The following is a 27,457-nucleotide window of genomic DNA, read 5'->3' as shown; positions in this document are numbered from 1 at the left end:
TAACGGTAGTTCGAACTAGGAAGCCTAGTTCGAACTACCTAGTTTGTGCCCCGTGTAGCCGCGCTGCACGGGGTTCGAACCAGCGGGGATTTAAAAATGGCGGCTCCCCGCTTATGCAAATGAAGCCCGGGAAATTCAAATCCCAGGCTTCATTTGCAAGTGCGGTATGCCTACATTACCCTCCTAGTTCGAACTAGGAGGGTAGTGTAGTCATACCCTTATATGTATTGTAACCTTCAGCCCCCATACTTTGATATTGACCTGCCTTCAAGTCATGGGACATATGGCAGCAACCACTTATATCATCAAATATGCCAGACTCCACATGCAATGTCTACGGAGACGACTCACAACGGTATACATACCCACAAGACACTCTCTCTAAGCAAAAGCGATAAGGAGCCCTATGGCACCTTATAGACTAACGGATTTATTGGAGCACAAGCCCACGAATAGTCTATAAGGTGCCACAGGACTTCTTGTCGCTTTTGCAGATTCAGACTAACATGGCTACTCCTCTGATATGCTCTCTAAGCAGACAGGTCACAGTACTGAGCAACGTGCTATCCTCCCTACAGTGGTGAACAATCCCATCAAATATCCTGTCTGGAATCCCTTTCCATCAGGAGACCCAGCTGGTACACATCACCATTGATACTTCACTTTTGGGCTCGGGCACTCACCGGACAACATACAGCACAGGGCAGATGGACACTTACAGAGACATGACTTCACATCAGAGCAGCACAAAAGGTGTGTAAGCATTTCTGCCCCCATGTACGCAACAAAATCATACACAAACTCAACAGTATGACATGTAGGTTTCACAGCAACAGGCAGGGTGGTGTCTGACCCCAATCCTTAAGTATGGAAGCTATGGAACTGGTGCATCCATCACAATGTGACCCTTACAGCATGAATATACAACACCATAGCAGATGCACTCAGTCGCTACTCCTCAGTTGACCAAGAGTGAGAGCTACATCCTAGTGTCTTGACTGTCACTTTCCACAAATGGGGTCAGCCACAAATAGACCTCTTTGCATCTCACAAGAACCACACAATCCCTCTCTTCTGTTCTGGGAGGCGGGGGCGGGAGGAGAACAAGCTGCGGGATCTCTCAGGGATGCCTTCCTAATCCCATGGAGCTCAGCACTATTTTGTGCATTACCTGAGTGATCCAGAAAATTTGCACAGACAATGCACATGTTATTCTCATCACCTTGACATGGCCCAGATAGACTTGGTTCCCTTACCTCTCTTGCCTTGCATTGTCTCTTCCCCACCCACGTCCACAACATCCTGATCTCTTGTTGCAAAACAGCAGCAGAATCTTGCATCTACATCCCCAGAAATTTTGTCTCAGTGCTTCCAAAATGAGGCGAGAACTGTTCAGAAGCAGAAAAACATGTTCTTCTCAGCAGTAGACAATCTACAACAAGGGCTGCCTACCTCGAAAAATGGAAAAGGTTCTCTCTCTGGTGTGCACTCAAACAATTTGACCCCCAGGAGGTACCGCTACCTCTTATCCTGGACTGCTTACTTGAACTAAAACCACCAGGCTTAGCTGTTACCTCTCTGAGGATACGTCTACACAGCACGCTTATTTCGAAATAAGCTATTTTGGATTATTTTTTCTGAAATAGTTTATTTTGAAAGAGCACGTCTACACTACAGGGAAGCCTCAAAATTAGTCTGAGGCAGGCTTCTCTGCTGAGGTATCGCCAAGGGGGCCAGTTGTGGTTTATCTGTTTGAACATGGGTGGGGTACCTCAGGCCTGGGGGCCGGATGTGGCCCCCAGCTTGCCTGGATTCAACCCCCGAGGCTGATGGTTCCCCCTAACCCCTCCGCATTGGGGAGCCTGTGCTGTTGCTCCATCCCCATCCCTGGCTGCCCCACCAGGGCTGGAGCACACAGAACCTACGAGGCGAGGCCCCCCTAGGCTCTGGTGTGTGAGGGGAATGTGAGGAGTATCTTTGTGCTTCTCAGGCAGGTGCCATATTTTGTGTGTGGGCCTCGACTGATTTTTCTGTGGGTCAGTGGCTCCCGACCCAAAAAAGGTTCCTCACCCCTGGTTTAGCATAACTCTCATATGGGACCCCCCTCATTTATTTAGTTGGAAATTCCCCCTTTTCTATATCCTGCTCCTTCTGTAAGCCTTTTAGCTGTGGAGCTGGTTCCTTCCTAGATGTGTGTGCTACAGACTTTTTTGAGTGGCCCATTGTGAATTGAGTAAAACAAGGATACCTGAGTCCTGAAACATTCTTACTTGATGCTGGCTGCAGTCACGCTGCTGCCTTATAACATGCTATTCTTGCTCTGGCCCTTGTTGTGACAGAAGGGACAAGCAGTGGAACTCCTGAATGTTCTCACCCCATGCACAGGACTGATGGGTAGTGCACCTTAAATAGTTTACATGAGGTGTTTTTCCTCATTACAGGGGAGGAGCATGCTTTATGTCAGGGATGGGCAATAAGACGGAGGTGGTTCACCAGAATTATCCCCTAGTGGGCTGCTGGCACTTTATTTACTTGTGTCTGCAGGCATTGCCTCTTGTAGCTTCCATTGGCTGCGGATTGCTGCTCCCAGCCAATGGCAGTTGTGGGAAGGGGCACAAACCAGGACACCACTTCCTGCAGCTCCCATTGGCTGGGAATGGCTATCTGCAACCAATGGGAGCTGCAAGTGGCCATACCTGCAGATGCACAGATACATAAAGTGTGGGAGGGTCCACCTGGTGAACCCCATTAGCATGTGGACCTCTTATTGCCTATTCCTGTTCTACTTGGGTGGGCCTGGTTCCGTAACTTTCAGACCAGTTGAGCTTTGTTCCTTACTTTTCAAGGAAGCAGAATGCAGAGAATAAGGGGTTCTCAACTCCAGGTGGGACTCTGGGATGCAGGAGGCCACATGTGTAAGAGAGGGAGGAGAGAGTCTGACAAGGAGAGCCTCCTGAATGGGGGGAGGGGAATGTCTGGTGAGGGAGGCCATGTACATTCTCTGGCAGGAGCATAGGAGGGAGGGAAAGATTGGTTTGACAGAGGAGGTTTTGTAGGTTCTCTCTTTCTCTCCAGTTGTAGCAGGGGGCTGGACTCAATGACCTCCTGAGGTCTCTTCCTACCCTAGGATTCTCTCATTCTATGCAGGATTTGCCTAATGAAGGAGGTCTCAGAGACTCTGGTAGGGTAATAAAATGGTGGCTTTGTGTTTTGGGAGATGAGGTTGAGTAGAATGAACCAGTGGGTATTTACTCAGTTTATTACACCGCTTTTGTAAACTCAAGGAGAGAAGCCCTGCTTGGCACTTCCAAATAAATCTAACGAAGGGGGAGGCAATGGATATACATGGGCATGGCTCAGGTGTGTGCGGCATTATGCAGTATGCTCAGAGCTCTTGGGGAGCAGCTGGTCACCTGGCTGTGCTCAGTTCTGCCAGGCTTGGCTTCAGGATTTTTTTTTTCTGCTTATGTGACTTTTTTCCTCCTCCTTTGCAGGTGATGAAACGTGCTCTTGCCACAAACTGATGCAGGGTGGCAATGTAATTAGCAGAGCTGGGAGGGAGTGACAGATCTGAGAAACCCCGTGTCTGCTGTATTTGAAATGAAGGATGAACTTAGGTTAAAGTGCTGACCTACCGCTTCAGCTCTGGGTTCAGCTGCAGGCCCTGTCACTGACTTCCTGCATGACCTTGGGCAAGTCACTTAACCTCTCTGGGTCATGGTTCCCCCCCTTCATAAGGTGGGGAGAGTAATATTTCCTTTCTTCTACTCTGACTTGGCTGATTAGATTCTGCTAAGCTTCTGTTTGGACAGGGCTCTGATCTTTGGCCTTCAGATTGTATAGTAATACCAATAAGAATGATACTATGGAATGCACATTCCACCATGAGTGAGAATCTTCTTAAAACACCAGGAAATGTAATTCTTAAGTGACTTTTAAATTCTTGTCTTGAAAGTTGTACTGTTTTTTCTGGTACGTATGTTTCATACTTCAGTTTTTCACACAGTAACTCTTTTTCTCTTTCTCTTTCCCTGCAGACCTTTGTAGTACTAAACAGAGGGAAAACACTCTTCCGATTTAGTGCCACACCTGCCTTGTACATTTTAAGTCCTTTTAATCTGCTTAGGAGAATAGCTATTAAAATTTTGATACACTCATATCCTTTTTAAATTAATAATTGACTTCTGCGCTGCTGCTGTTTTACTGCTTGCAAAAATCAATGATCCAACACTCACGTGAGTGAAGGGATCCCAATGGATTGGGCTCCCGGTGTATACAGTAGTAATTATTTCATTTATGAATAAGTAATTGTAGTTCCTATAGGCATGACACATCCAGTAACATGTAATTTACAAAGGACTGCAATACATCCGTTCTCACAGGACCCAAGGACCAGTAAATCTGGGAACAGTAATTGTCTATGGCTGTGCTTCACAAGAAGAGGAGTAAAAGTTTATCTAGCTGGTGAAACCATTCAACAGATTGAGCCAAATATGCAGCCAACTGTGCTTTACTTACAATTATGTCCCTAGTCCTCTCTAAGTCTGTTGGTGTCTCTCAAACCTCCCTCAATATGCAAGTTTATTCCATAATGATCCACTTTCTCTGATGCATCTGATGCTTTTGTTGTAAGAGTCAAGAGAGAAGATACTGAATGAGGTGTGTCTATCCAGTCTGGCAATTCCTAGTTTTCTACTCTGCAAAGGGTTTGTAAAATAGATCTTGTAGAGTCCCAGGTCTGTGATCTCTCAAAAGCATCCATATCAGATCGGCTTGGTTTGCAAATGAAGTGATGTGTCTTTTCCAGCTGCTAGGGCTAGCAACTTGATCTGGGAATTGAACTGGATTTTTGCTAGGTTATGTATTGATTCTGGTAAACCTTTCTCCCATAGATGGGCTAAGGTGCAATTGAGGGGTCTGCATCTGATCATTTTGAAACAAAGATTTTGCAGGTAGTTCTGAAGCCTGGCCTAATTCTAACTGAAGCTGATGAAGACACTTCCAAATGGCTTTGGGTCAGGCTCTTAGGCTATGTCTAGACTGCAGGATTTTTTCAGAAGAAGGTTTTCCAAAAGAGATCTTCCAAAAAAAAGTCTTCTGAAAGAGAGCACCCACACTGCAAAAGCTTGTTCGAAAGATAGTGTCCACACTGAATGGACACTATTTCGCATGTAAGCTGTGATTATTATGGATGGAGTGGTCACCAGGGCACCTATGTTTTTTCCTCTTTCTTCTTCTTTCGAAAGAAATCACTCTTCCCCGCTCACACGCACATTTTTCCGAAAGAGAAAACCCCCTCTGTTCTTTCAGTTTTCTTTCGGAAGAACGCGATTGCAGTGTGGATGTAACTGACTTTTTTGGGAAAAACAGCCGTTTTTCTGAAAAAAACTATGTAATGTAGACATATCCTTAGTTAACAATGCTGTTGATGTCAGAGACACAATAGAATCTAGTTCTATCTGCTGCAGCTATATTGCTCCTGAAACACTCTTAAAAGTAAAGAGTAAGACATGCTTATTTTGGTCTTCAAACCCTACGTATGTGACCCTGAATCCAAACAAGGATCAGACTATTAGGAAGAGGCTGTCTGTTTACTTACACATTTCCTTTTGGTGGCAACAGCATTTTTAAAATACAAAAAATGCATTTACATATAAATATAAAATAAATATAAACATTTACAAAAGAAATGATCAGATTTAAGGTTTGTGTCTAAAATATGTTAAGGAGTGTGTGTTTGTGTGTGTGAGAGAGAGAGGACTGGTGGTTTGGAAGCATATACAGGCAGTACCCGGGTTACGTACAAGATAGGGACTGTAGGTTTGTTCTTAAGTTGAATTTGTATGTAAGTCGGAACTGGTACATATTGTAGGGGAAACTCTAGCCAAACATTTCTCCAGAGCTCAGTTTTAGTCTCCCACACCTCACTTCCCTCAGTCCTTTATTCTCAAGCTGAGGTGTCTGCTGAGAAAAGCCGCTCTGCGTCTCCCTGGTCTGCTGGGGGGGAGGGGAGGCAAGGCGCTAGCTTCGCATCTCCCTGGTCTGCTGGGGGGAAGCAGCTAGTGCGGGGTTGCCTCACCCTGTTTGTAAGTAGGGATCCGATGTAAGTCGGATCCATGTAACCCGGGGACTGCCTGTATAGAGAAAATAGTCAGATGTCATGTTTCACTTTGATGAAATTTGTACTTAAGTGATAACCAGTGTTTCGTCTTTAATTCAGTTCCCTTGAATATAACACATGCATCCAGCCTCAGGTAACCCTTTACTTTTAAGAAGAAATGAAGTATAAGGGAATCCTTAGAAAATACAAGGCCTTGACATGCTGACATTGCAAATGGAATTCTTGTGGTTATTTTTAGGTTCTGTCCAAAGGCTGTTAATCTTAGAATGGTCTTGTTAAAATTGTTACAACATGGGATTCTCAAAAGTGCATCAACATTTGAAATCGAGGGGTAACTCTGTCCCTCTTGAAGACAATGGATATTTTTCTGTTGACTTTGAAGCAGAATTAAGTTAATGCCAACCCATTTCCGAAAATCCCACCTTGTGTGTATTAGGAGTTCGTGTTACTTTGGCAGTGTTGCAAGTTGTCTAAATCATATTATACAGGATAGAGTTTGAAAGGGGACATCTCATGGTCTTTTAGTTTAAGAGCAATAGGGATTTTTTCCCATTTCTTGTGGGAGAAAAACTATGAAAACCATGTGCTGCCTTTGACAAAAGCACCTTTCAGTTTTTGACTGATGTATTTGAGACTTGTTCATGTTTCGCCCATGCAGTTGAGTGCCCCTGCAAGAGTGAGCAGTCCTATCAGGGGACTCATGCGGCTGATGGGCGTACTTGCCTCCTTCAGCTGAATACACAAAATCAGGATGCGGGAGAGGGGGAAGGGAGAAAGAGAAAAAGGTTCCTTAAGATACTAGACTCTACCTGTCCTGTAGGATTCACTTTGCAGTTAATGCATATCTTATCAAATGCACCCCATGTTTCATGCAGTTGGAAAACCCCCAAAATGAAATCCTAGCCAGGTTTCTAGCAAGTATTTTAATACAGTGCTGCTCACTTACTACATTTACCAGCACATTGCTTTGCTATTCCTGAATGTAGATGGATTGTCTTGGGGGATGATTCACTTAGAGGATGAATTTAAATTGTTATGAAGTATGAGGTAGGGATTCGGTTTTATTTACAGGAGCAGGAGGTCAGTCTAGATTGAGGTGGGCAATAAAACGACTGTGGTTGTCCTGGGTTAACCCCTGGTGGGCCGCTGCCATTATATTTACCTGTGCCTCTGTAGGGACAGATGATCACAGCTCCCACTGGCTTGCTATCCTCCTACCTGTGGAGGCACAGGTAAATATGGCATTGTGGAGCTGGTATTTGCTCACTCCTGGTCTCGATGATTGTGATGGTCTCTGCTGATTACACACACATTACAATGTTACATCCTTCATGATTAGTTCTAAGTGGTATCTAAAATGTGTCTGATGTTAGAAAGGTGAGAGACATATTTTTGCTTTTCTTGTTTGGTTGCAGAACATGAACATGACACATATATGCAACTTCCTCGGATCAGTGCCTGGAGGCAGAACAGAGCTATGTTAGCCTGCCACAAATATTAACTCATATGAACATTCTCAGCTCCTTGAGCGTGTGTGTGTGTGTGCAATGCTCTTTGGAGAGTGATATTTCTCAGTTCACTGCTGCTCTGTTTCTCATGCAGGTGTTTGCACAAGTGTTAAGTGGATACAAATTACTACCAAATCAGAATGCAATGGACAATCAGTCCCACAGTGTCCAACAGATCACAGCATTGTAGAGAAACCAATGAGCTAGTTAAATGGAAAAAAATAAGAAAAAATGTCTCTGTTCTGCATCTCCTGTGACCACTGGATTTGTCTTACTATTGGCTAGATAGGCCAAGAGCCAACTAGATCACTGTCTGGAAATTATTCTCATTAGAATTGTCTCTCTGATGCAATGAATTTTACAAAGATGTTTTCATACTGAAGTAAACAGACAATGTTCCTTTCTTCCTTGACTTCACCCTACAGTATTTAGCATGATCATTATGGCCACTATTTTGACCAACTGTGTATTCATGACTTTTAGTAACCCACCTGAATGGTCGAAGAATGTGGAGTAAGTAGTATTTTTTAATATCATTCTCTTTTTAAATACTTCTGACATTTTTTCCTTAAATACTTGCAGAATTTTGTTTTTCTTCAGTAAACCTGCTCTTACTTCCAGTTAAGTTAGTGGGAGTAAAACGGGTTTTGTGACTTTTTGATTTGTTAAGGCTAATCCATTTGAATTTTTTTTCATTGTTCTTATCAGACTTCTGTTTTTGACCTCCCTTTTAACAGGTACACATTCACTGGTATTTATACGTTTGAATCACTTGTGAAAATTATTGCGAGAGGTTTCTGCATAGATGGTTTTACTTTCCTTCGGGATCCATGGAACTGGCTAGATTTCAGTGTCATCATGATGGCGTAAGTTGCATTTTCAGGTTATTCCTATTAGCAGTTCTATGTACATACATAAAATGTGAGAGGGGGTTGAATGTTAGTTTGAGGCAGGTGCATAAGGGAAAAGGTAAAGCTGAAGAAATCTCAAAGTGGGGACCACGTTAAGATTTCTTCCAAGTCTAGACTTTTGCTTTAATTCTCAATGCAGTCTTGAGATAAAGACAGAGCTAAATGCAACTCCACTGAAATTCGTGGAGGTGCATCTGCTAACAACAGCTTTGACTTAAATGTTTTTTGGGTAAATCGCAGCTTTCTGAATATGCACCGGTGGCAGTAGAGCCCAAACTTTTTGTGTCACACCCCAGCTCCCTGACCAGTAATGGAACCTGTTCACATCCCACCCCAGACTGCACGGTCAATGGTTCCTCAGCAGAGATGCATGGGCTGAAGACAGAGCTGGGGGCAGGACTGGGAATAAAGCTAGAGGTGGAGCTGGCCTGTGAGAGGAAAAGGAATGAGTGTGGAGCTGGGGTGGAGTGGAGCTGCAGCGGGGGTTGGAGCAGAGCTGGGGCCAGTGCAGGGCTGGATGGTACTTCCACCTTGCATCTCCTGGGTGCTGGCCTGGTCCCTGCCTCACACTGCTGCAGATGTTCCACTGTTCCCTCTAAGGTGGGAGCACCCTACAGTCTGGGGGCCACTGACCTATGGTGAGGTTGGGTTTTGTAATTAGTGTCCATTGTTCTAGTTTTATCCCTGTGCCAGAAAGTTGACCTTTCATAGGGTGTGTCTAGACTACACCTCTCTGTTGACAGATGTAGATTAGGCACATCAAAATTGCTAATGAAGCAGGGATTTAAATATCCTGCACTTCATTAGCATAAACATGGCAGCTGCTTTTTTTCTGAAACAGTTTTTTCGAAAAAAAAATGGCAGTCTAGATGCGGATCTGTTGACAATAAAGCCTTTTTCGATAGATCCTGTAAACCTCATTTTTTTGAGGAATACAGGAATCGTCGAAAAAGGCTTTATTGTCGACAAATCTGTGTCTAGACTGCCGGGTTTTGGGTTTTTTTTTTCGAAAAAGCTCCGTTTAGGAAAAAAAAGTGTTTATGCTAATGAAGCATGGGATATTTAAATCCCTGCTTCATTAGCAATTTCGACGTGCTTGATTTGCATCCCTCTGTCGACAGAGGGATGCACTCTAGACGTAGCCATAGAGAACTGACCATGGGGGTGGGAACTAGGAATTCCTAAACCCTGGCTCCACCCCTGATTCCCTCCGCAGCTTTGGTTTGCATGTTGAGATTTCTTGGGCTGCGTTTTTGATACTTGTGGGTTAATGAACAGGTATTAACTTTTTGCAGTGAAAGATACAGAATCACCAACAAGGAAGGCTGCTCTCCAGTATTTTGTTTTGTCTAGCTTAGTCTGTTCCCCTTTTGCTGAGTCAACTTATCTTCCAAGTCTAAGGGTACGTCTAGACTACAGGGTTTTGTCGACAGAAGTTTTGTCAACAGATACTGTCGACAAAGCTTCTGTCGACAAAGAGCGTCTAGACTACATTCAGTTCTGTCGACAAAGCAAGCTGCTTTGTTGACATAACAGTGTGGACGCAAAGGACAGTTTAGATGCAATAATGCCTTATGTTGACAGAACTCTGTCGACAAAAGGCGTTATTCCTCGTAAAATTAGGTTTACCAGCATCGACAAAACTGCTGAGTTCTGTCGACGTTATGTCGACAGAACTCAGCGGTAGTGTAGACGCAGGTTTAGTTTTGTCGACAAAACCCTGTAGTCTAGACACACCCTAAGTGCCCAGGTGTCTTACCGCATGTAGACCACTGAATTCATTTCCCTAATTAGAGATGGATGGATTCTCAACTTTGGGTGCCCTGTACAATATAAAAACGTGTTTCACCTCTTGGCCTGGTCACTCGTCTGACCCTATCTGTTGTCACTGGAAATACAACATTGGCAATCTGAGCAATGCCTGGGAAAGGAATAATTTTTTACCTTCCATATTCGCTTTGACTCATTTTACACCTGTCCCATGTTCCGGGCTCTCAGGTCCAACATTGGCTACTGAAATCTAAGGGATGATTGATGAAGGCGTGGGGTGTGTTTTCAAGAGTCCAAGGGACTTGCATTTTGAAGGAGTTGGGGGTGCTCAGCTTTTCTGCAATATCAGGCCCTGCTATTACCTGCATGCAATGGCTTAGAGCGTTTGTTTCTTTGGGGTGCCAGCCCTTTCCCTAGCTGTTCTTTCTATGTATCGTTGATTAAAAGATGCATTGTCCAAGAACTGCAAATGAGACTTTAAATTCAACTAGTCAATACCTGAGGTTTTCATAGGCACCTAAAGGGGTTAGGTGCAATTCATTGTGAGTTGGGAACCTAACTCCTCCAGGCTCCTTTTGCAAATCCCATTAAATAGCCTTTGTTGGTCAGTTGATTTGTAAGTTAACAAGCAATGCAGTACCAACATCCAAAAAACTGTCAGGCTCTCAAAAGCATGAGTACTGTTGCGAACACACTCATGGTATAGCCATACAGTCACCTTACCATCAGTGGGGTTGTACTGCTGCCATATGAGGAGAATTTGTCCCAAAGGCCTGTGGATCATTTAAATCCCAGTTACAAGGCTTAGGTGATGGGTAGCTAGTTTCTCTGCACACTAATGAATTTGACCTGTAGCACCTGGAAAGCTAAGAAATGCCAGACTCCCCCAAAACAGCAGAATTATTTTTGGAGGCTGTTTGTTTAGGGGTTACTGTAGGGAGTCTGGGAGCCAGGACTTTTGGGTTCTGCTCCTGGCTTTGATACTGAATCATCTATGATCTTGGGTTCACTCATTTAACCTCTCTGTGCCCCAAGTCTGTAAAATGGGGATAATACTTATGTGTGCCTCAGAAGTGGCAAAGTTTCCTGAATTAACATCTGTGAGGCACTTATATGCTGTATAACTGCAAGGATTGGTGGCTGATGGTTTAAAACTGGGAGGAAAGTGAAGTAGCTATGACAGACAACCTGACCCATTGAATTGAGCAAACAGTCTCTCCAAAATCACCTGTTCCTTTTCCAATGAAAATGTCTTTAAATTGCTTTGCCTAAGTCCCTAGAGTATCCAAACATCAGACTCCAAATTGGGCAAAGCTCAAAGAATGAAACATGCAGCTGCGCTAGTTGGCCTATGTTCTTGAGACATTTTAAACAGGTTGTGGCTTTGTGTCCCTCTGTGTCTCTCTCAGTGCCAGTTCTAAAGCATTTTAAATTAGTCTGTTCCTGCAAACAATTATATTAAAGGGAAGGTGACCCCAATGGTGCCATTAACTCTGGTTTAATTCTGCAGGTATATAACAGAGTTTGTAAACCTAGGCAATGTTTCAGCTCTGCGCACTTTCAGGGTTCTGAGAGCTTTGAAAACTATTTCTGTAATTCCAGGTAAGGCGGCCTCCGGTTGGTGTTAGCTGTTGGGTACAGGCCCCTGTGAGTGATGTATTGCTTTGTCTGTAGTTGTTGTTTTTTGGTGTGTGTTTTGTCACTGTGTTTTTTGTGTGTGACCTCCCTCATTACAGATATGTCACAGAGTTTGTGGACCTTGGGAATGTCTCAGCATTGAGAACTTTCAGAGTTCTCCGAGCTTTGAAAACTATCTCTGTTATTCCAGGTGAGAAATCTTTTAAGCATTAAGGCTGATCTTGTGTATGTCTCTCTCTTTCTCTTTTCTACCTCCTTCTCCCACCACTTACCTTTCAAAAATGGCCCATGGCCATTTTTGATGGGCTTTGCAGTCTGTATGAATTGACAGTGATTTTAAAAAATAATCTAAGACCTGTTGGATGAATTCTGATACTTTTACCATCCTGTTATGTCCGTGACTATTAATATCTATCTAGCCTCTCTAAGAAAAATCTGAAATATAATTCAAAACTACTAAAGGACCAGCTACTGCCACCCTTACACAGGCTGAGTAGTGCCTTGCTCCAGGAGTTATTCGGTTCACTTCAGGAACTGTCGGAGTTTAAGTAAGGGGGATATTTTTACTTAAAGAACTAGTCATTCTGGGAGGGTTATGAGCCCTGCTGTTTCAGGACATACTATATTTTAGCCCTTATCCAAAAGGTCTGTTGGGCCACCCAACCCATTTACTACCCCCCGCAACCAATGAAGGACTGCCTTCGGCAATACTACGTCTAGTACTTTTGTCCAATCTGGTTTTTAAAGCAATAGAAACTCCCCTGCCCTCCTGAAATGGCCCCTTTGGGAACTTTCTTCACTGCGGCTGTCTGGCCTAGTGGACGAAGCATGTGATGAGGCAGTGGGAGCTCTTGGATTATGCTCACTTATTTGTGTGGCCTTTATTTTTGAATTTTGGACACCCAACTTTAGACACATGAATAAAGCCTGATTTTTCAAGGGTGCGGAGCAACCACATCTTTCAGGGGCTTACTGTTAGAGGTTTGGGCACTCAGCACATCTGAAGTCGGGGACCCAAAATCAAAAGCCACTTTGGAGAGTTTTGGTTTTAACCTCTTTTGTTTTGTCTTCTGATCTGGAAAATCTGGAGATTTGCTCACTTGCCTTACAACTGTTAGGTTTAACGAGTTGATAGTCTTTTGGAGATGGGAAGTGCTGAGAGTTTTTATGGTGTTTTTGTGACAATGGCGTACTGAGGAAATATTTCTGAAGGCTTTCAGTGCACTGAAAATACAGTTTGCCTTGGAGCATGAGTTGGTCTGTTCCAGAGTTCAGGGGAGAAGTGATGTGAAATTATGATGTCCGATTGTGTGTTTTTAGTTGATGTCAAGTCCAGGGCTGCCTCTTTTTCCATGTTTCCATAACATAGCTCTGCTATGTAATGAGCAATAGCACCATCTTTACTAGTGAAGTAAATGGTGTTCAGCAATATCCTGCTATTTTCTCCATGTATATGTACGTTTACAAAAAAAACTTTTGTTCTAGGAGGCAGGTGTCCTTTTCCTCCCTCCAGACTGCCAAGCCTACCATATTTCTAAGCCCTACCTGCTGCATGATGCTCTTAAATACCACCTGCTTTTATTGCACTGAATGACAGAGAATTGCTCCTTAATTAGAATGAATACTCTTAGCCTTGTCGGATGGTTGGAAGCACGGCTACTTAAAACACACACCTAAGGATGAAGAGCTATTTGATTATCATTGATGATGCACTGCTTGGAGAGCAGTTGTGATACTGTGAATGCACTACTGTTCTTAAACTGCCTTGGTACAAGAAAGAGCATGTTGAAGTTGCTTTAGGATGTGCTTCACGATCATCAGTATAGGAGCGTGAAATTGACACATTACAGTGTAACCAACTGGCATGTTAGTGTGTTAGTGCCATTGACCCCAAGGAGGGTCCGAGTTCCATCCCACCTTACCCCCGTTGTTAAATTCAGCATAACCGCAAAGTGATAGAGCTTGTGCATTGACTTCTAAGGCTAGAATTGGAAATGGGCAGAGCTTTGGTCACTGACTTAAACCTGGATTAGAATCTCCTCTAATTGTGCAATACTCAGGCCCAGTAAAGTCTTTGACAAACAAAACTCCTTCCTCCTAGTCCCATCCCTAGCAATTATTTGGAATTTATGTAATTAACCTACTGGTCAGTAGTCATTAGGGTAAGTGCTAGTTGTGCAGCAGAGAGCTAGAGTATTACTTGATGGCTTACTATACACATAGGGTAGAAGCAGTGCTTTTTTTTTTTTCCTGGTATGCACCGGTACCTTTTTTTTGGCTGGCCCTGGGGGAGCACTCACAGGGTACGTCTACACTACATGCCTCTGTCGGCAAAGGCATGTAGATTTGTTTGTTCAGCAAAGGTAAATGAAGCCGCGATTTAAATGATTGCGGCTTCATTTACATTTACATGGCTGCCGCGCTGAGCCGACAAACAGCTGATCAGTAAACCTCATCCCACGAGGAATAATGGGGCTGCCGACAAAGGGCTTTGATGTCGACAGGGGGAACGTCCAGACTAGCGGCGAGCCGACAAACAGCTGATCAGCTGTTTGTCGGCTCAGCGCGGCAGCCATGTAAATGTAAATGAAGCCGCGATCATTTAAATCGCGGCTTCATTTGCCTTTGCTGATCTGTCTAATCTACATGCCAGACAGAGGCATGTAGTCTAGACACAGCCACATTGTGCCACTTTCCTCCTGCACAGTGCCCGATAGAGGCCTTTTTTTTTTTTTTTGCTTAACAAATTTCTCCCCATTGTTTTGGGGCTGTTTTTTTTTTGCTCATCAAACCGTAGTACCGGCACTTTCTTTTTTCTTTTTCTTTTCTTTTTTTTTTTTTTAAACAAAAAAAGCACTGGGTAGAAATATACTTTTCTCAAGGCCATATATGTGACTAGGTTAAAATCTAAATGTTTTCTCTTTATTTTTCAGTGCATGCATTGGGATGGGAATTCCAGTGTCACACTGACCTAAAGAAAGAACTATTTTATCATGATGACAGATGTTAAATAAACTTTTCGTAAATAATTAGAATTGGCCTCTTCACATGAACAGTGGGGGTTTAGATCAGAGATAACTGAAAAGTGTGCAGGACTGGAGCCATGCTGGTGGATAAAATTCCATGAAGGGTGGAGACACTGCATGGCTTCGTGACTCAGTAACAGGATATACAGGCAGTCCCCGGGTTACATGGATCCGACTTACATCGGATCCCTACTTACAAACGGGGTGAGGCAACCCTGCACTAGCTGCTTCCCCCCAGCAGACCAGGGAGACGCGAAGCTAGTGCCCCGCCCCCCCCAGCAGACCAGGGAGACGCGAAGCTAGCGCCCCCCTCAGCAGACCAGGGAGACGCGGAGCGGCTTTTCTCAGCAGACACCGCAGCTTGAGAATAAAGGACTGAGGGAAGTGAGGTGTGGGAGAATAAAACTGAGCTCTGGAGAAATGTTTGACTAGAGTTTCCCCTACAATATGTACCAGTTCCGACTTACATACAAATTCAACTTAAGAACAAACCTACAGTCCCTATCTTGTACGTAACCCGGGGACTGCCTGTATAGACATTCCTCTCTTCTTCCCCAGCTCAGTTCTAGTCTATGCATGGAATTTGCTCTGCGCTCTGTTGTGTAGAGCAAGAGTCACATTATTTGACCTGACAAATTATGTGAAAAGCAGGTTCTCTCTGTTGCTAAATGAAAGCTAAGCCTGAATTGTCTTGAAATCATAGTTTCTGAGATGATTGCAACCCACTGGCAGCTGAACAGCGTCATTCCTTTTAATTCTGAATTGGTATAGCAAAGTTACAGTGAGGAATCAGAGGATATGTCTACACTGCAGTTTTTTCCGGAAAAACGATTGTTTTTCTGGAAAAACTACACTTACGTCCACACTGCTATTGCATTCTTTTGACAGAAAGTTGAAAGAATGGAGTGATTTTTCTGACAGCAGTAAACCTCTTTTTCTGCGAGGAAGAAGCCTTTTTCTGAAAAAGCTTTTTCTGAAAAAGGCGTGTGTGGATGCGGAAAAGAGTGTTTTTTTCGAAAGAAGAGGCCTCCAGGAAAAAGCACAAGTGCCCTGGTGGCCACTCCGTCCACAGTAATCACAACTGAAATGCAAGATAGCATCCAATCAATGTGGACGCTCTCTTTTGAAAATGCACATCGCTTTTTCGTTGTGCTTTTGCAGTGTGGACACTCTCTTTCGAAAAAAGTTTTTCTGGAAGATCTCTTCTGGAAAAGCTTCTTCCGAAAGAAGCTTGCAGCCTAGACATACCCAGAATGATATTCCATGTCCACAAGTGGCCAAATCTTTCAGTGATACAATTATTAATGTTTTTAAGAGCCCAGTTCTCTGTGGCACCTCATGCAGTTTTTTACACCAGGGCACAGAGTGGGACCCTAGATGCTCTCAATATCAGCAAGCAACAACTTAGAGGGCAGAAAGGAACAGAGTGTAAACATTTCCAGTTTTGTCGGGAGAAATGAGCAGGAATAAAGCTACCTGGAAACTGACAAGAATTTAGGCATTGATTTAAAGCTCAGGATTTTTTTAAAAAACTATTCCTACGTGGAACTTCCCTTTTTTGTTTTATTTTACAGTTTCATTTGCCTGCTATACTAAAGGTCACTTTACATCAGCCTGGCAATGTAGAGGGTTCTTAGAGTGGGTAAGATGCTTTTATACTGATACAGTGATATAAGGAGGCCTTAGAATAAATGAGAATCAGGCTCAGGTTTGCTAAAGATGACTTCACTCTCTTGCATTTTTGGTCTGATTATTTATATTCAAGCCTAGATTTTTGTTTAGTTACTCATAGTGCTTAAGTCAAAGGGATAAGTGGCATGTTCTAAATAACCCGGCCTTTGCTAATGAAATGCCTTCAATTTAGCATTTCCGTACAGATGAATTACCACTGGGTCAGACTGTTCTTTAGTTGCAGAGTCCATTCAAAATTTAAGGCACGGCATGAATTGTGACAAAGTGCAAAGTAGAGCTAAACTTTTTACAATGTGTCTTATAATTGCAAGAATAAATCTGAGAAGCCTTCTTGAATGTCACAAAGCTTGAAAATCAGAAAGTAAATCTGGTCTTCTAAGCTTTGCAGTTCTATTGCATGATGTAATATCCCAGCCTGAGCTTGGGTCCTGCTTATGTAATTCAACTTGCTTCACATTGTTTGATGTGTGATAAATTATGGATGGCTCAAATGTGTTTTGGTCAATGTTTTTACCATTTGCTTTCCTTTGTGAATTCAGCTTTCAGAAAGACACCAACAGAATGAGCTTTGCAAACATGGATAAGGCTCCATCCTGGCACTTACATAACTGAAATAGTCAAAAGGCTTTGAGAGGATGTTAGGTGTCAATGGAGCTGATAGTTCGTGAAAATGCATGAGTTACATGACTTTCTCTTGTAAACTTGTTTGCTTGTTTTTAATTCCAAGACAGAGAAGGGTTCAGAAATCGATCCTGCGCTCAGAAACAAACAGAAATTCAAGTTCATTTCTGTCTCAAGATAAAATCATCCTAGTACAAAACTTCCAAGTTTTTAGCCAGTGCAAGTAGTTGGGAAAATGGTTTTGGGTTTGAGGGGTTTTTTTTGGGTCCCTGCAAAGAAAAATTAATCAAACTTTTTTTGGAGGGCATTGCAGAAAAACCCTCAAAGCTTTTCCAGTTTTTGGCCAACAGATTTTTATATCCAAAAAAACTCAAAACTCTGTTGGTTTTGATGAAAGATCAAAAATGTTTTTTAACAAAGGGATATGAAAGGGTGTGGTTAGAGTTCCCCCTTCAGTCTGCTTTAATTTTGGATTCTCATCATTTTTTTTCTGCAATATTAACAGAATGCCATAAACTTGTGCGGCTAACCAGGTTGGCTGGTCTGGCTCCTAACACTATGTACTACTGATGCTGTTTCCCCTACTGAAACACTAAGGCTGCGTCTATATGCAAGCCTCTTCCACAAGGAGGAAATGCAAATAGAGCACTCATTTGCATAGGTCGGGCTCTCATTTGCATTTCCTCCTTGTGGAAGAGGCTTGCAGTATAGACACAGCCTAAGGGATAACTGCCCAGATTTTCCTGCCTTGCTGTGACATGTACCATGATGACAGCAGGTGGCATGAATGGTGAAGATAGATGCACAAACTGGAGGAAAGGGCTGCTGTGTGGACAAAGATCAGCCTGTTTGTGGTGTCTGAGTCAAATGAGTGTCATGAAGTGGTAAAATAAACATAGTTGCATGCAGTGTAGAACCAAGTGCAGCTGTAGGGTACAGATGTGTGCTGGATGGTGCCGAGAGCTCACGCTCATTCCAGCCAGTTGATCAGGAAGGCTAAGCTTGCAGTTGCAGCACATGGCTGCGATTCAGAAAATCTGCATTCAGTTCTCCACTCTGCCACAGACTCCTTGTGTAGCCCTAGGCAAGTTGCTTAATCTCCTTGTGCCTCATTTCCCAGCTGTTAGTTGAACATATCCGTCTTCAGTTGTCTTGTCCACTTAGACTGTAAACTCTCCAGGGTAGGGGAGTAGACACAGCTCCTACCGCATTGGGGCGCCACTCTCACCTGGGCCAATAGGCTGGACTTGATGACCTTCTGAGGTCTCTTCCAGCTCTATCGTTCTATGATTCTAAGATTCTATAGATGCCACTTCTAGTGACACACACAATAACTGATCCACAACTCTGAGATACAGTAAACTACAGTGCCCTAGGGTCTGGACACTCAGCAGATGGTCCTGACAACACATCCAAAAGAAAGACAATTGGAAAACAAATAAATGCCAAAGAAGTACTTTTGTCACTGGACAATTTTCTCTCTAGAGTATTTTCTGCTCTGGAATGTACCATGCACAGAAGTGACTGCATCTTGCTTTCCCTGAATGTGGACACAAATGTACCTGGCTTCATAAATCTTTCAGGCTTGTTGCATTATTTAATGCTTAGATCTGCAGAAGGGCCCTCTACATTTTTGTGGTCTAAAAAAGTCCTGGAAGAAGAAGACAATTCCATGACTCAGCTCTGGCCCCCTTGGCATTTAATGGTCTGAGACCATTTGAGGCAAGTTGATCTGGAGCTGAGATGGAAACATCCTTGTTGTTTAGAGGGATAAGGACCTCAGAGGAGTAAGCTGCCGTTTGTGAGGCTGTTCCCTGCTAGAGGCAATAAACAATCATTTTTGGACTAAGAGGAATTACAGCTTAAATTTTTCATGTGACTTTCCAGCTGGGGTCTGGAACAAGTTGGTTCTGGTAACTGAAGCACTGGGACCATAGAACAGGAGCAGCATGGTCTGTGCTAGTTTTCTCATAAGTTTTTGGACCAGTGTGCATAATCTCTGTACTGGAGAGCCAGTTCTTTACAACGCATTGAGTCTTTAGTCTCCCTGCTGTGGCAGGGAAGGCCATGAAGGGAGCATTATGATAAGCTGGTCTGACTTCATGCATGATACAGGCCATAGAATGTCACCCAGTAAAGCAGTCATAACACCAGGGCTATGTCTATACTACAAAGTTTTTCTCGGATACCGATTTTTTTGGGAAGAGCGGACACTTTTTTGGCATCCCTGTAAACCTCATTTTATAGGAAGAAGGGATGTTCTGAAAAAGGGTTTTTTTTCTGACATTTGGCCCAGTGTAGACAGGTAAAATGTCGGAAAAGCCTCTTCCGAAAAAAGAATCATAGAATCATAGGGCTGGAAGAGACCTCAGGAGGTCATTGAGTCCAGCCCCCTGCCCAAGGCAGGACCAACCCCAACTAAATCAACCCAGACAGGGCTTTGTCAAGCCGAGACTTAAAAACCTCTAGGGATGGAGATTCTACCACCTCCCTAAGTAACCGATTCCAGTGCTTCACCACTCTCCTAGTGAAATAGTTTTTCCTAATATCCAACCTAGACCTCCCCCACTGTAACTTGAGACCATTGCTCTTTGTTCTGCCATCTGTCACTACTGAGAACAGCCTCTCTCCATCCTCTTTGGAACCTCCCTTCAGGAAGTTTCAGGCTGCTGTCAAATCCCCCCTCACTCTTCTCTTCTGCAGACTAAACAAGCCCACATCCCTCAGCCTCTCCTCATAGGTCATGTGATCCAGCCCCCTAATCATTTTGATAATGTGGTACCAAAGAAGCAGAAAAGAAGTGGAAAAAGATATTCAAATTGCTTAGAACAGTGTAGTGTAAACATAGCATAGGAGTGATAGAAATGTAGCCGTGTTAGTCTGGTGTAGCTGAAACAAAATACAGGACTATGTAGCACTTTAAAGACTAACACGATGGTTTATTAGATGATGAGCTTTCATGGGCTGAGGAAGTGGGTCTGGCCCATGAAAGCTCATCATCTAATAAACCATCTTGTTAGTCTTTAAAGTGCTACATAGTCCTGTATAGCATAGGAGTGGGATTTAAAACAGAGACTTCATTTAACAGAAACTGCAACAACTTTACCCCTGTGCTTGGCCACACCTGTCATTTACAGTGTTGACCACTTGGTTGAAGATGTGGATGAACTTCGGTTCCTTTTGACCTCACTGTGGGAATGAATCACTCCAGACTTACAATGTGATCTCAAGAACCATCACACCAAAGACCAATTTAACCATGTACTTTAGGTGTCAGCATCTGGCAACACACAGATCATACAATAAGATGTATTGAAATAAAGAAGGCATGGAAATAAAGAAATGCTTGTCATCTCAAGGCAGAGAACAGTTCCAATATCGGCCAAGATGCACAGTTCATTAGAATCAGTGGGAGTCTTTTAATTGACTTCTATGGGCTTTGGATAAAGCCGCTGGTAACCTAGGCGAGTTTGACAGCTGACTGCAGAAGGCTGGTGTGGTGATTTGAGCCAGAGCTCTGGGTCTAATCCAATCCTAGCTGAAATATCTACCACTGGGACTATAGCACACAGTCTCCACTTCAGTACTGCAGCCAATAAACAATCATAGGAGAACCTGCTTGCCCAAGAGGTTGTCACAGAGGCTGGTGGTGGTCTGAGGTAGCATCTCAAGCCTTGGATGAGTGCTTGGGTTTTACCAGGCTAACATTTTTGGAGTTTTTAGAGTGAAGCCCTTTGGGGAGGTAGCTAAAGCAGTGACGAAAGGGAAGTTGAGATCCGTTAAAATCACACAGATGCACTGATGGATGTGGTGAGGTTTGTGAGGCAAGAGATGGAACTCCATGCTTGGCCTGGGAATAATAGTCTCTCAGAAGTACTCGCAGCTAGCAGAAGCTTAAGGGAGTAAGAGATTCATAAAGCACAACATTTAATGATGCATTAAATGCCTCTTTTTTGAATATGAATTAAAAGGGTAAATTATTGTTGTGGCTGATGGAAAAAGCACTTTATTAAATATGTTAAAAGGAAGGATGCCAGTCTTACTCTGTCTTACCAGATCTCTAAAAGGTTAGGTAGGGATTTCTTTTCACAAGCTGCATACAATCCATTTCTCTGGGCAGAGTGTGAACTACATTTTTGAGATGGAAAAATATTTTGGAGGATGAAATTAGGAGATTATTCAGGAGTGACCAACAGCACTAGGAGCCTAGATAACTTTCCTATGGAATACTGTGGCATCAAGGCCGCGGCTAGTGGTGGGACACTAGACTCAATCCACCTGGTATGGCAAATATTTTGTGACACATCTCATCGCTTGCTCTGGAAAGGGTATTGGGACATCCTTGCTGAATTCTTATGGGAAAGCTCACCAGCCTGGACACACAACCTACTTGCCCAATGCTTTTTTGGTCTTTTGCTTGTCAAAGACCAAAAAATTAGTTGCTAGAATTTCACAAGGCCTGAAAAGGTCGGATTTGCCAGTGTCAAAGAAGTGAGACTGAAGAGACAAGGGGAGTAACTTAACTTTGAACAGCATCTGTGAATGCTACCAGTACTGCTCATAGTGTGAAAAAGGGAGCGGAGGGCCAAGCAAGAATTTCTAGCTGAAACTGAGGGTATGTCTACACTAGCCCCCTAGTTCGAACTAGGGAGGCTAATGTAGGCATTTGAAGTTGCAAATGAAGCCCGGGATTTAAATATCCCAGGCTTTATTTGTATCTTCCCGTTTGGGCGCCATTTCAAAATCCCCTTAGTCCGAACTAACTGCCCAGGGCTACACGCGACAGTTAAGCGTTAATTCGAACTAAGTCCTTAGTTCGAATTAACTGTTACACCTCATTCCACGATATTTAAATCCCGGGCTTCATTTGCAACTTTGAATGCCTACGTTAGCCTCCCTAGTTCGAACTAGGGGGCTAGTGTAGACATACCCTGAGATATAATATCGGCAGAAACATTTGATGTTCTTTGCTATGTCTCATGGAGATGGGGCTGAGAGCTCCAGGGAAAGGAGAGGGATTTTTTTTTTTAGCTCATCTAACTGGTTTTGTCATAATGAAAATATTGCTTCTCTTTCAGTAAGGGTACATCTACACTGCATGCTTATTTCAAAATAAGCTATTCCAGAATAGTTATTCCGAAATAGCTTATTTTGAAATAGCACGTCTACACTGCAGGGAAGCCTTAAAATTAATCTGAGTCAGGCTCCCCTAATGTAGAAGTGCTGTCTTAGTTTAGAGCCCCAGGAGGCACTGGGAAGGAGTAACTTACCATGGCCCTAACGAGGGGCTATTTCGAAATAGCAGCAAGGGAGCGTCTTCACACACCTTATTTCGAAATAGCTATTTTAGAATAGTTGTTGTTCCTCATGGATTGAGGTTTAAAGGGATCGGAATAAACCGTGTGTTATTTCGAAATGTTTTCGAAATAACGGAATGGCTGTGTATTTCGAAATAACGCTAGTTATCTTGAAATAAGGGTGCAGTATAAAAGTACCCCTAGTCAGCAGGATGAGGTTGGCTTGTGTTTGTGAGGCCTGGCAGTTGTTTTTTTGGTGGGTGTGGTGGGGAGTGATACCCCTTTGGCCTGTGTAACTGGAACAAGATTGAGTTGAGAGCTGCGAAGGAAAGGCGCTTCCTAAGATTATTTTTAGACTCAGTTCTGATCACCCTTAAGAATTGTCTGAAGCCCATGTGTAGCAAAGCTCTTGACAGTCATTTACTTTGTTCATGCTGTAAATGCAGGGCAATCCTGCTGGATGTTGGAGATGTTTGTTGTAGGATGTTTACCCCTGTTTTTCTTCTGCACTCCAAATTCCTGTTGAGTTCTATGTTCCGCACACGTTTCATCTAGGTCAGATTTGAAGGTGTTATCCTGCCTTTCTTGCACATGCATATTGTCCATTGAGTTGAAGGATGGTACCTGTGCAGATCAGGCTGAGCTTGGAGGTTCCCTTCTTAGAATGTTTATTTCTTGCCTAAGACGTGTACTGTCGTTAGTGTTAAACCACATACATCAACTGTCTGTGCAGCTTTGAGCCTGAGTTTATAGAGTCCCAAAGAGGCAGTTTAAACTGGAGAAAATTGTAACACTTTTCAGTGGAATTTTCTTATGCCATATAGAAAAAGGCCAATCCAAAATGGAAAGTTGCACAGGTTTATCTAAAGAGGGGTGTGTGTGTGTGTGTGTGTGTGTGTGTGTGTGTGTGTGTGTGTGTGTGTGTGTGTGTAAACTGCAGTTGTGCACATGGACAGTCTGATACCTTTTTAAACCTGGCTTATCTCTGTGTAGCTTTCACCATTTGAGCCTGGGTTAAACGCAGGTAAGACTGTCTACATAGGGGTTTGCATCAGTTTAACGAAATTAGGTTTCACACCGATTTAATGTCTGTGTGCAGACAGTCCCTAACGTTCATCCCAGAGGCTCCTCAATATGTTCTTTCACTAGAAAACAGAGATTTTGAATGGGGACCTTTTAATATTTTAATTTGCCTTATGACCCTGAGTCAGATTTATTCCTGTTTTTTCACTGAAGTCAGTGAAGTTACATCATTACACCAGGGATTCGTCTCAGCTCTGCCAGCCACCCTCCCCCCCTTGCTGTAATTAACAAAATCTGAATAGATCCATTGCTCCAGCACAGCTTCAGTTTCATATGGACCTGGCTGCCCTTAAGCAGTGACCTTTAGCCGCTGTGTTACAGATGTAATGTGCAATGCATTGTCTGCATGATAATTATATGGACATGATTGTAGTCCTGTTTTCTCTCTGCAGGCTTGAAGACCATTGTGGGTGCCCTGATTCAGTCTGTGAAGAAACTGTCAGATGTAATGATTTTGACAGTGTTTTGCCTCAGTGTCTTTGCTTTAATCGGCCTGCAGCTGTTTATGGGCAATTTGAGAAACAAGTGTGTAATATGGCCAATTAACCTCAATGAGAGCTTCCTCGAGAATGGCACCAGGGGGTTTGACTGGGGAGAATACATCAACAATATCTGTAGGTATTTTTATAGCAATGCTCCCTAAAGTCTGTTTCCTTTTTGCATGACTAAATGTTATCTGCAAGGTTTTCAAACTGACTCTAGATTTTGGGTGCCCAGCTTCAGGCACCGTAAAAGCCCTGGTTTCTCAGCACTTGCTAGAAATTGGGTCTCTTTAAGGAGTCTTGAGTTGGGCATCTAAATTCACTCTGGAAAATCTTAGTTTTGTCCACTTCCCTGACCAGTACAAACCTGTCCTTGTCACGCTCACTGATGGCAATTCCAGGCAGCACAGTCGGTGGGCCCCAACACACACAACTGTGCTCACAATATGCCTGACATATGAACGGTGCTGCGCCTGTATTGGCTGGGCGCCATCTTCCAGCTGAGGCAGGGTTTCTATGTGCCTACCCTGTAGGGTTGCCAACTGTCTTAATTATGCAAATCCAAATCTTTCCCCTCCCCCTTCCCTGTGGCCCCACCCATGTCCCGCCTTTGCTCTAAGACCCTGCCCCTTCTCTCCCTCCCCCGCTCAGTCCATCTCCGCTCTCTCTGTTGCTTGCTCTCCCACATCCTCAATCACTTCTATCATGCTGGGCAGGGGGTTGGAGTGCTGGAGGGGATATGCAAAGAGACCTTATAGATGGAGCATGTTGAACAAATAGATTAGTCGGAGAATGAGGCTTGTTTTCCTTTCCTCCTTATTTGTTATTTGCAGTTGTTCTAACAGTTCATGCAAATTAATTTCAACCTTTGGGGTATTTGATTATTCTCTATTTATGGTGTATAACTGGCTACCTGTATTACCTGGTATAAATTCTTCATCCTGATGGCTCAGCTTTTATAAAAATGAGGTCAATGAATCCTAAATGCTTGTGTTTGTGCCCAAATGCCAAGTCGAGACTGGTACTGGTGCAAAGAACAGCCTACTCCCCAAACATTAAGAAGAGCAATAATTTGTGCCGGAATAAAAAGAAGGTAGAAACATGGTGAAAGGAAACAACAGCTAGGAAGTACCTGAGGATGCTGTAAGCTCTGCAGATGAAAGCATTGAGCTAATTCCTAAGCCCCTTTATTTGGTTTTCACTTGGTTCCTACTCAGCCACTAAGTCAGTAGGAGCCTGGTTTTTTTGCTGCCTTGTCTCACCTTTTGTTCTTGTGTGAAACAGGCGAGCATGCTACCATGTGTGTTGGGTTTACAAAAGTGTACGTGACCGCCCAACGTGCATGGTAGAGAGGATCAGGATCCAGCAGCTTCTCTTGCCACCCCACTTTTGAATTAACTTGCTCCCACGTGTTAGCGATTCATTTGTATTTGAGCTCAATCATCTGTATTAAGTTTCAGGAAGAACCTGGATGACTGCATTGTTATGTCTTCTGTAGTGGTGGAGTCTGTTAAGTATGTTGTAGTGCATACATATTTTTTTCAATTTTTTTTCCAGCAAACTTTTACACAATCCCTGGGGCCCTTGATCCTTTGCTCTGTGGTAACAGCTCAGATGCAGGGTGAGTGTTGGATTTTATTAAAGTAAAAAGTATCTGTCATCTTCAAGGGCTTTCATAGAACTTTACTGGTGGTTCCATGGAAGCTTAGAGATGGTTCCATGGAACCTGATCCCCTGTCTTTCATTGAATGCTCCCCATTGATCACTGTCTTTCTGCTCTGCCTGACACTGGGTGTTCATGCTGACTTGCTGGTCTGCAGTGCCATACGTAAACAAAAATATAATCGATGCTTTACAAAGACAGATTCATTATTTGGGGTTTGTTTTGCACCCCTTAACACTAAGCAATTGGTGCGTATGGAACATGTCAGGCTACCGTCTCCAGTAGCAAATGGATCTTAGCCGTACTACAATGAGATTTTCAAAAGAGATTTGGGAAATTAAAAGCACTGTTCTCATTGCCTTTCCATGAGATTTGTTCTCCGAAATAATTTAGGGCTTTGGGTGCTGAACGACTTCTAATGATATGGCCTTGGACACTTGAAATCCAGTCCCGGGTGCCACGCTGCCCATAGCTCTTTGAAAACTCTGTCCCTTATCGTTAGTGTTCCCATTTAATTAGCTGAAGTATAACCAATTTAAAATCTATGTAATGCATGCTGTAAATACAGATCATGTTATTTCCAATAGCATTTGTAAGTGAAATCTGTGTAGTTGAAAACTCATGGTTGCTGGTTAATTTGGATCACAATAGAAAACTTGTTTGGTACAAAGCAATAGAACAAGAAAATGAATTTATGGGCTCTCTGAATGTTAACGTCAGGTCTGTTTAATTAGTTTGATAAATCAGGATCCCTGAAAGGCTTGGATTGGCTAGGAGTGAGATCTAGAACTTTCTGGTTCCAATTCAGTCTTGGTCAATAGTAAATGTTCTTACCTTCTCTTTGTGGGTCAAAATGAAATTAGTGGGTGGGTCTTAGTCCAGATCCCAATGGTGGGACCATGCTGCATCACCTACCATCACCACAGTTGGAACTGGCTGGCCTGCAGCAATGCCAAGGATTGAGAGCTGATCCAAAGCCCCTTGAAGAACAGAGGAAAAACTCCCATTGGCTCAAGGGGACTTTTGTCAGCTTACCAGTGGATATGAAGCTTGTGGTAGGCTCTTGCCCCAGAATCTAGTCCCTCTAGCTCAGGTTTGGTCAGGCAGTATGAATAACTTTGTACTGCCGCATGCTATGCCATCCTTGTTCTGTGGACAAGGCCTTCTGTCTCCAAGGTTGTCAGCTGCCCTGGTTTTTGCCCGACCATTTTGTCCACATGAAAATAAAACATACACAAAAATGTCGCACCTTGCAACTGTGAAACTCATCATAGCCTTTGGCAACAGGCCTCCCGTTAATCTGTCCTTATGGCTGTTACAGTATGGATACCCTGAAACTGCTTTCATCTCTTCCGCAGCCAATGTCCAGAGGGTTACACATGCATGAAAGCAGGAAGGAATCCGAACTATGGCTACACAAGCTTTGACACTTTCAGCTGGGCTTTCCTAGCCTTATTTCGCCTTATGACTCAGGATTTTTGGGAAAACTTGTATCAGTTAGTAAGTAAATCCATTGCTTCTCTTTTGCTTCCTCAGTTTTGGTGCCTGTAATTTCATACAGATTTGGGGGAGGATGTGGAATTTTGAAGGGTCTGAGGGAGCACCTACAAGTGTATGCCTGTGTGACTTGGGAGGAGTTGTTTTA

General features: G+C 43.3%; 1 protein-coding gene across 1 annotated transcript in view; it reads left to right on the top strand.

Moving 5' to 3' along the window:
• Positions 1 to 27,457, top strand: part of SCN8A (sodium voltage-gated channel alpha subunit 8) — a 128,814-nt gene that overhangs the window by 45,455 nt on the left and 55,902 nt on the right. The window contains exons 3-9 of the mRNA XM_025188719.2: positions 4,038 to 4,156; positions 8,053 to 8,142; positions 8,367 to 8,495; positions 12,047 to 12,138; positions 24,060 to 24,281; positions 25,707 to 25,770; positions 27,171 to 27,312. Of these exons, the coding sequence (XP_025044504.2) occupies positions 4,038 to 4,156; positions 8,053 to 8,142; positions 8,367 to 8,495; positions 12,047 to 12,138; positions 24,060 to 24,281; positions 25,707 to 25,770; positions 27,171 to 27,312 (858 nt within the window). The remainder of the gene's footprint in view (positions 1 to 4,037; positions 4,157 to 8,052; positions 8,143 to 8,366; positions 8,496 to 12,046; positions 12,139 to 24,059; positions 24,282 to 25,706; positions 25,771 to 27,170; positions 27,313 to 27,457) is intronic.

The sequence above is a fragment of the Pelodiscus sinensis genome, chromosome 19, assembly GCF_049634645.1.
Source record: "Pelodiscus sinensis isolate JC-2024 chromosome 19, ASM4963464v1, whole genome shotgun sequence".
Lineage (NCBI taxonomy): Eukaryota > Metazoa > Chordata > Testudines > Trionychidae > Pelodiscus > Pelodiscus sinensis.
This window is presented reverse-complemented; position numbering and strand designations above follow the sequence as displayed.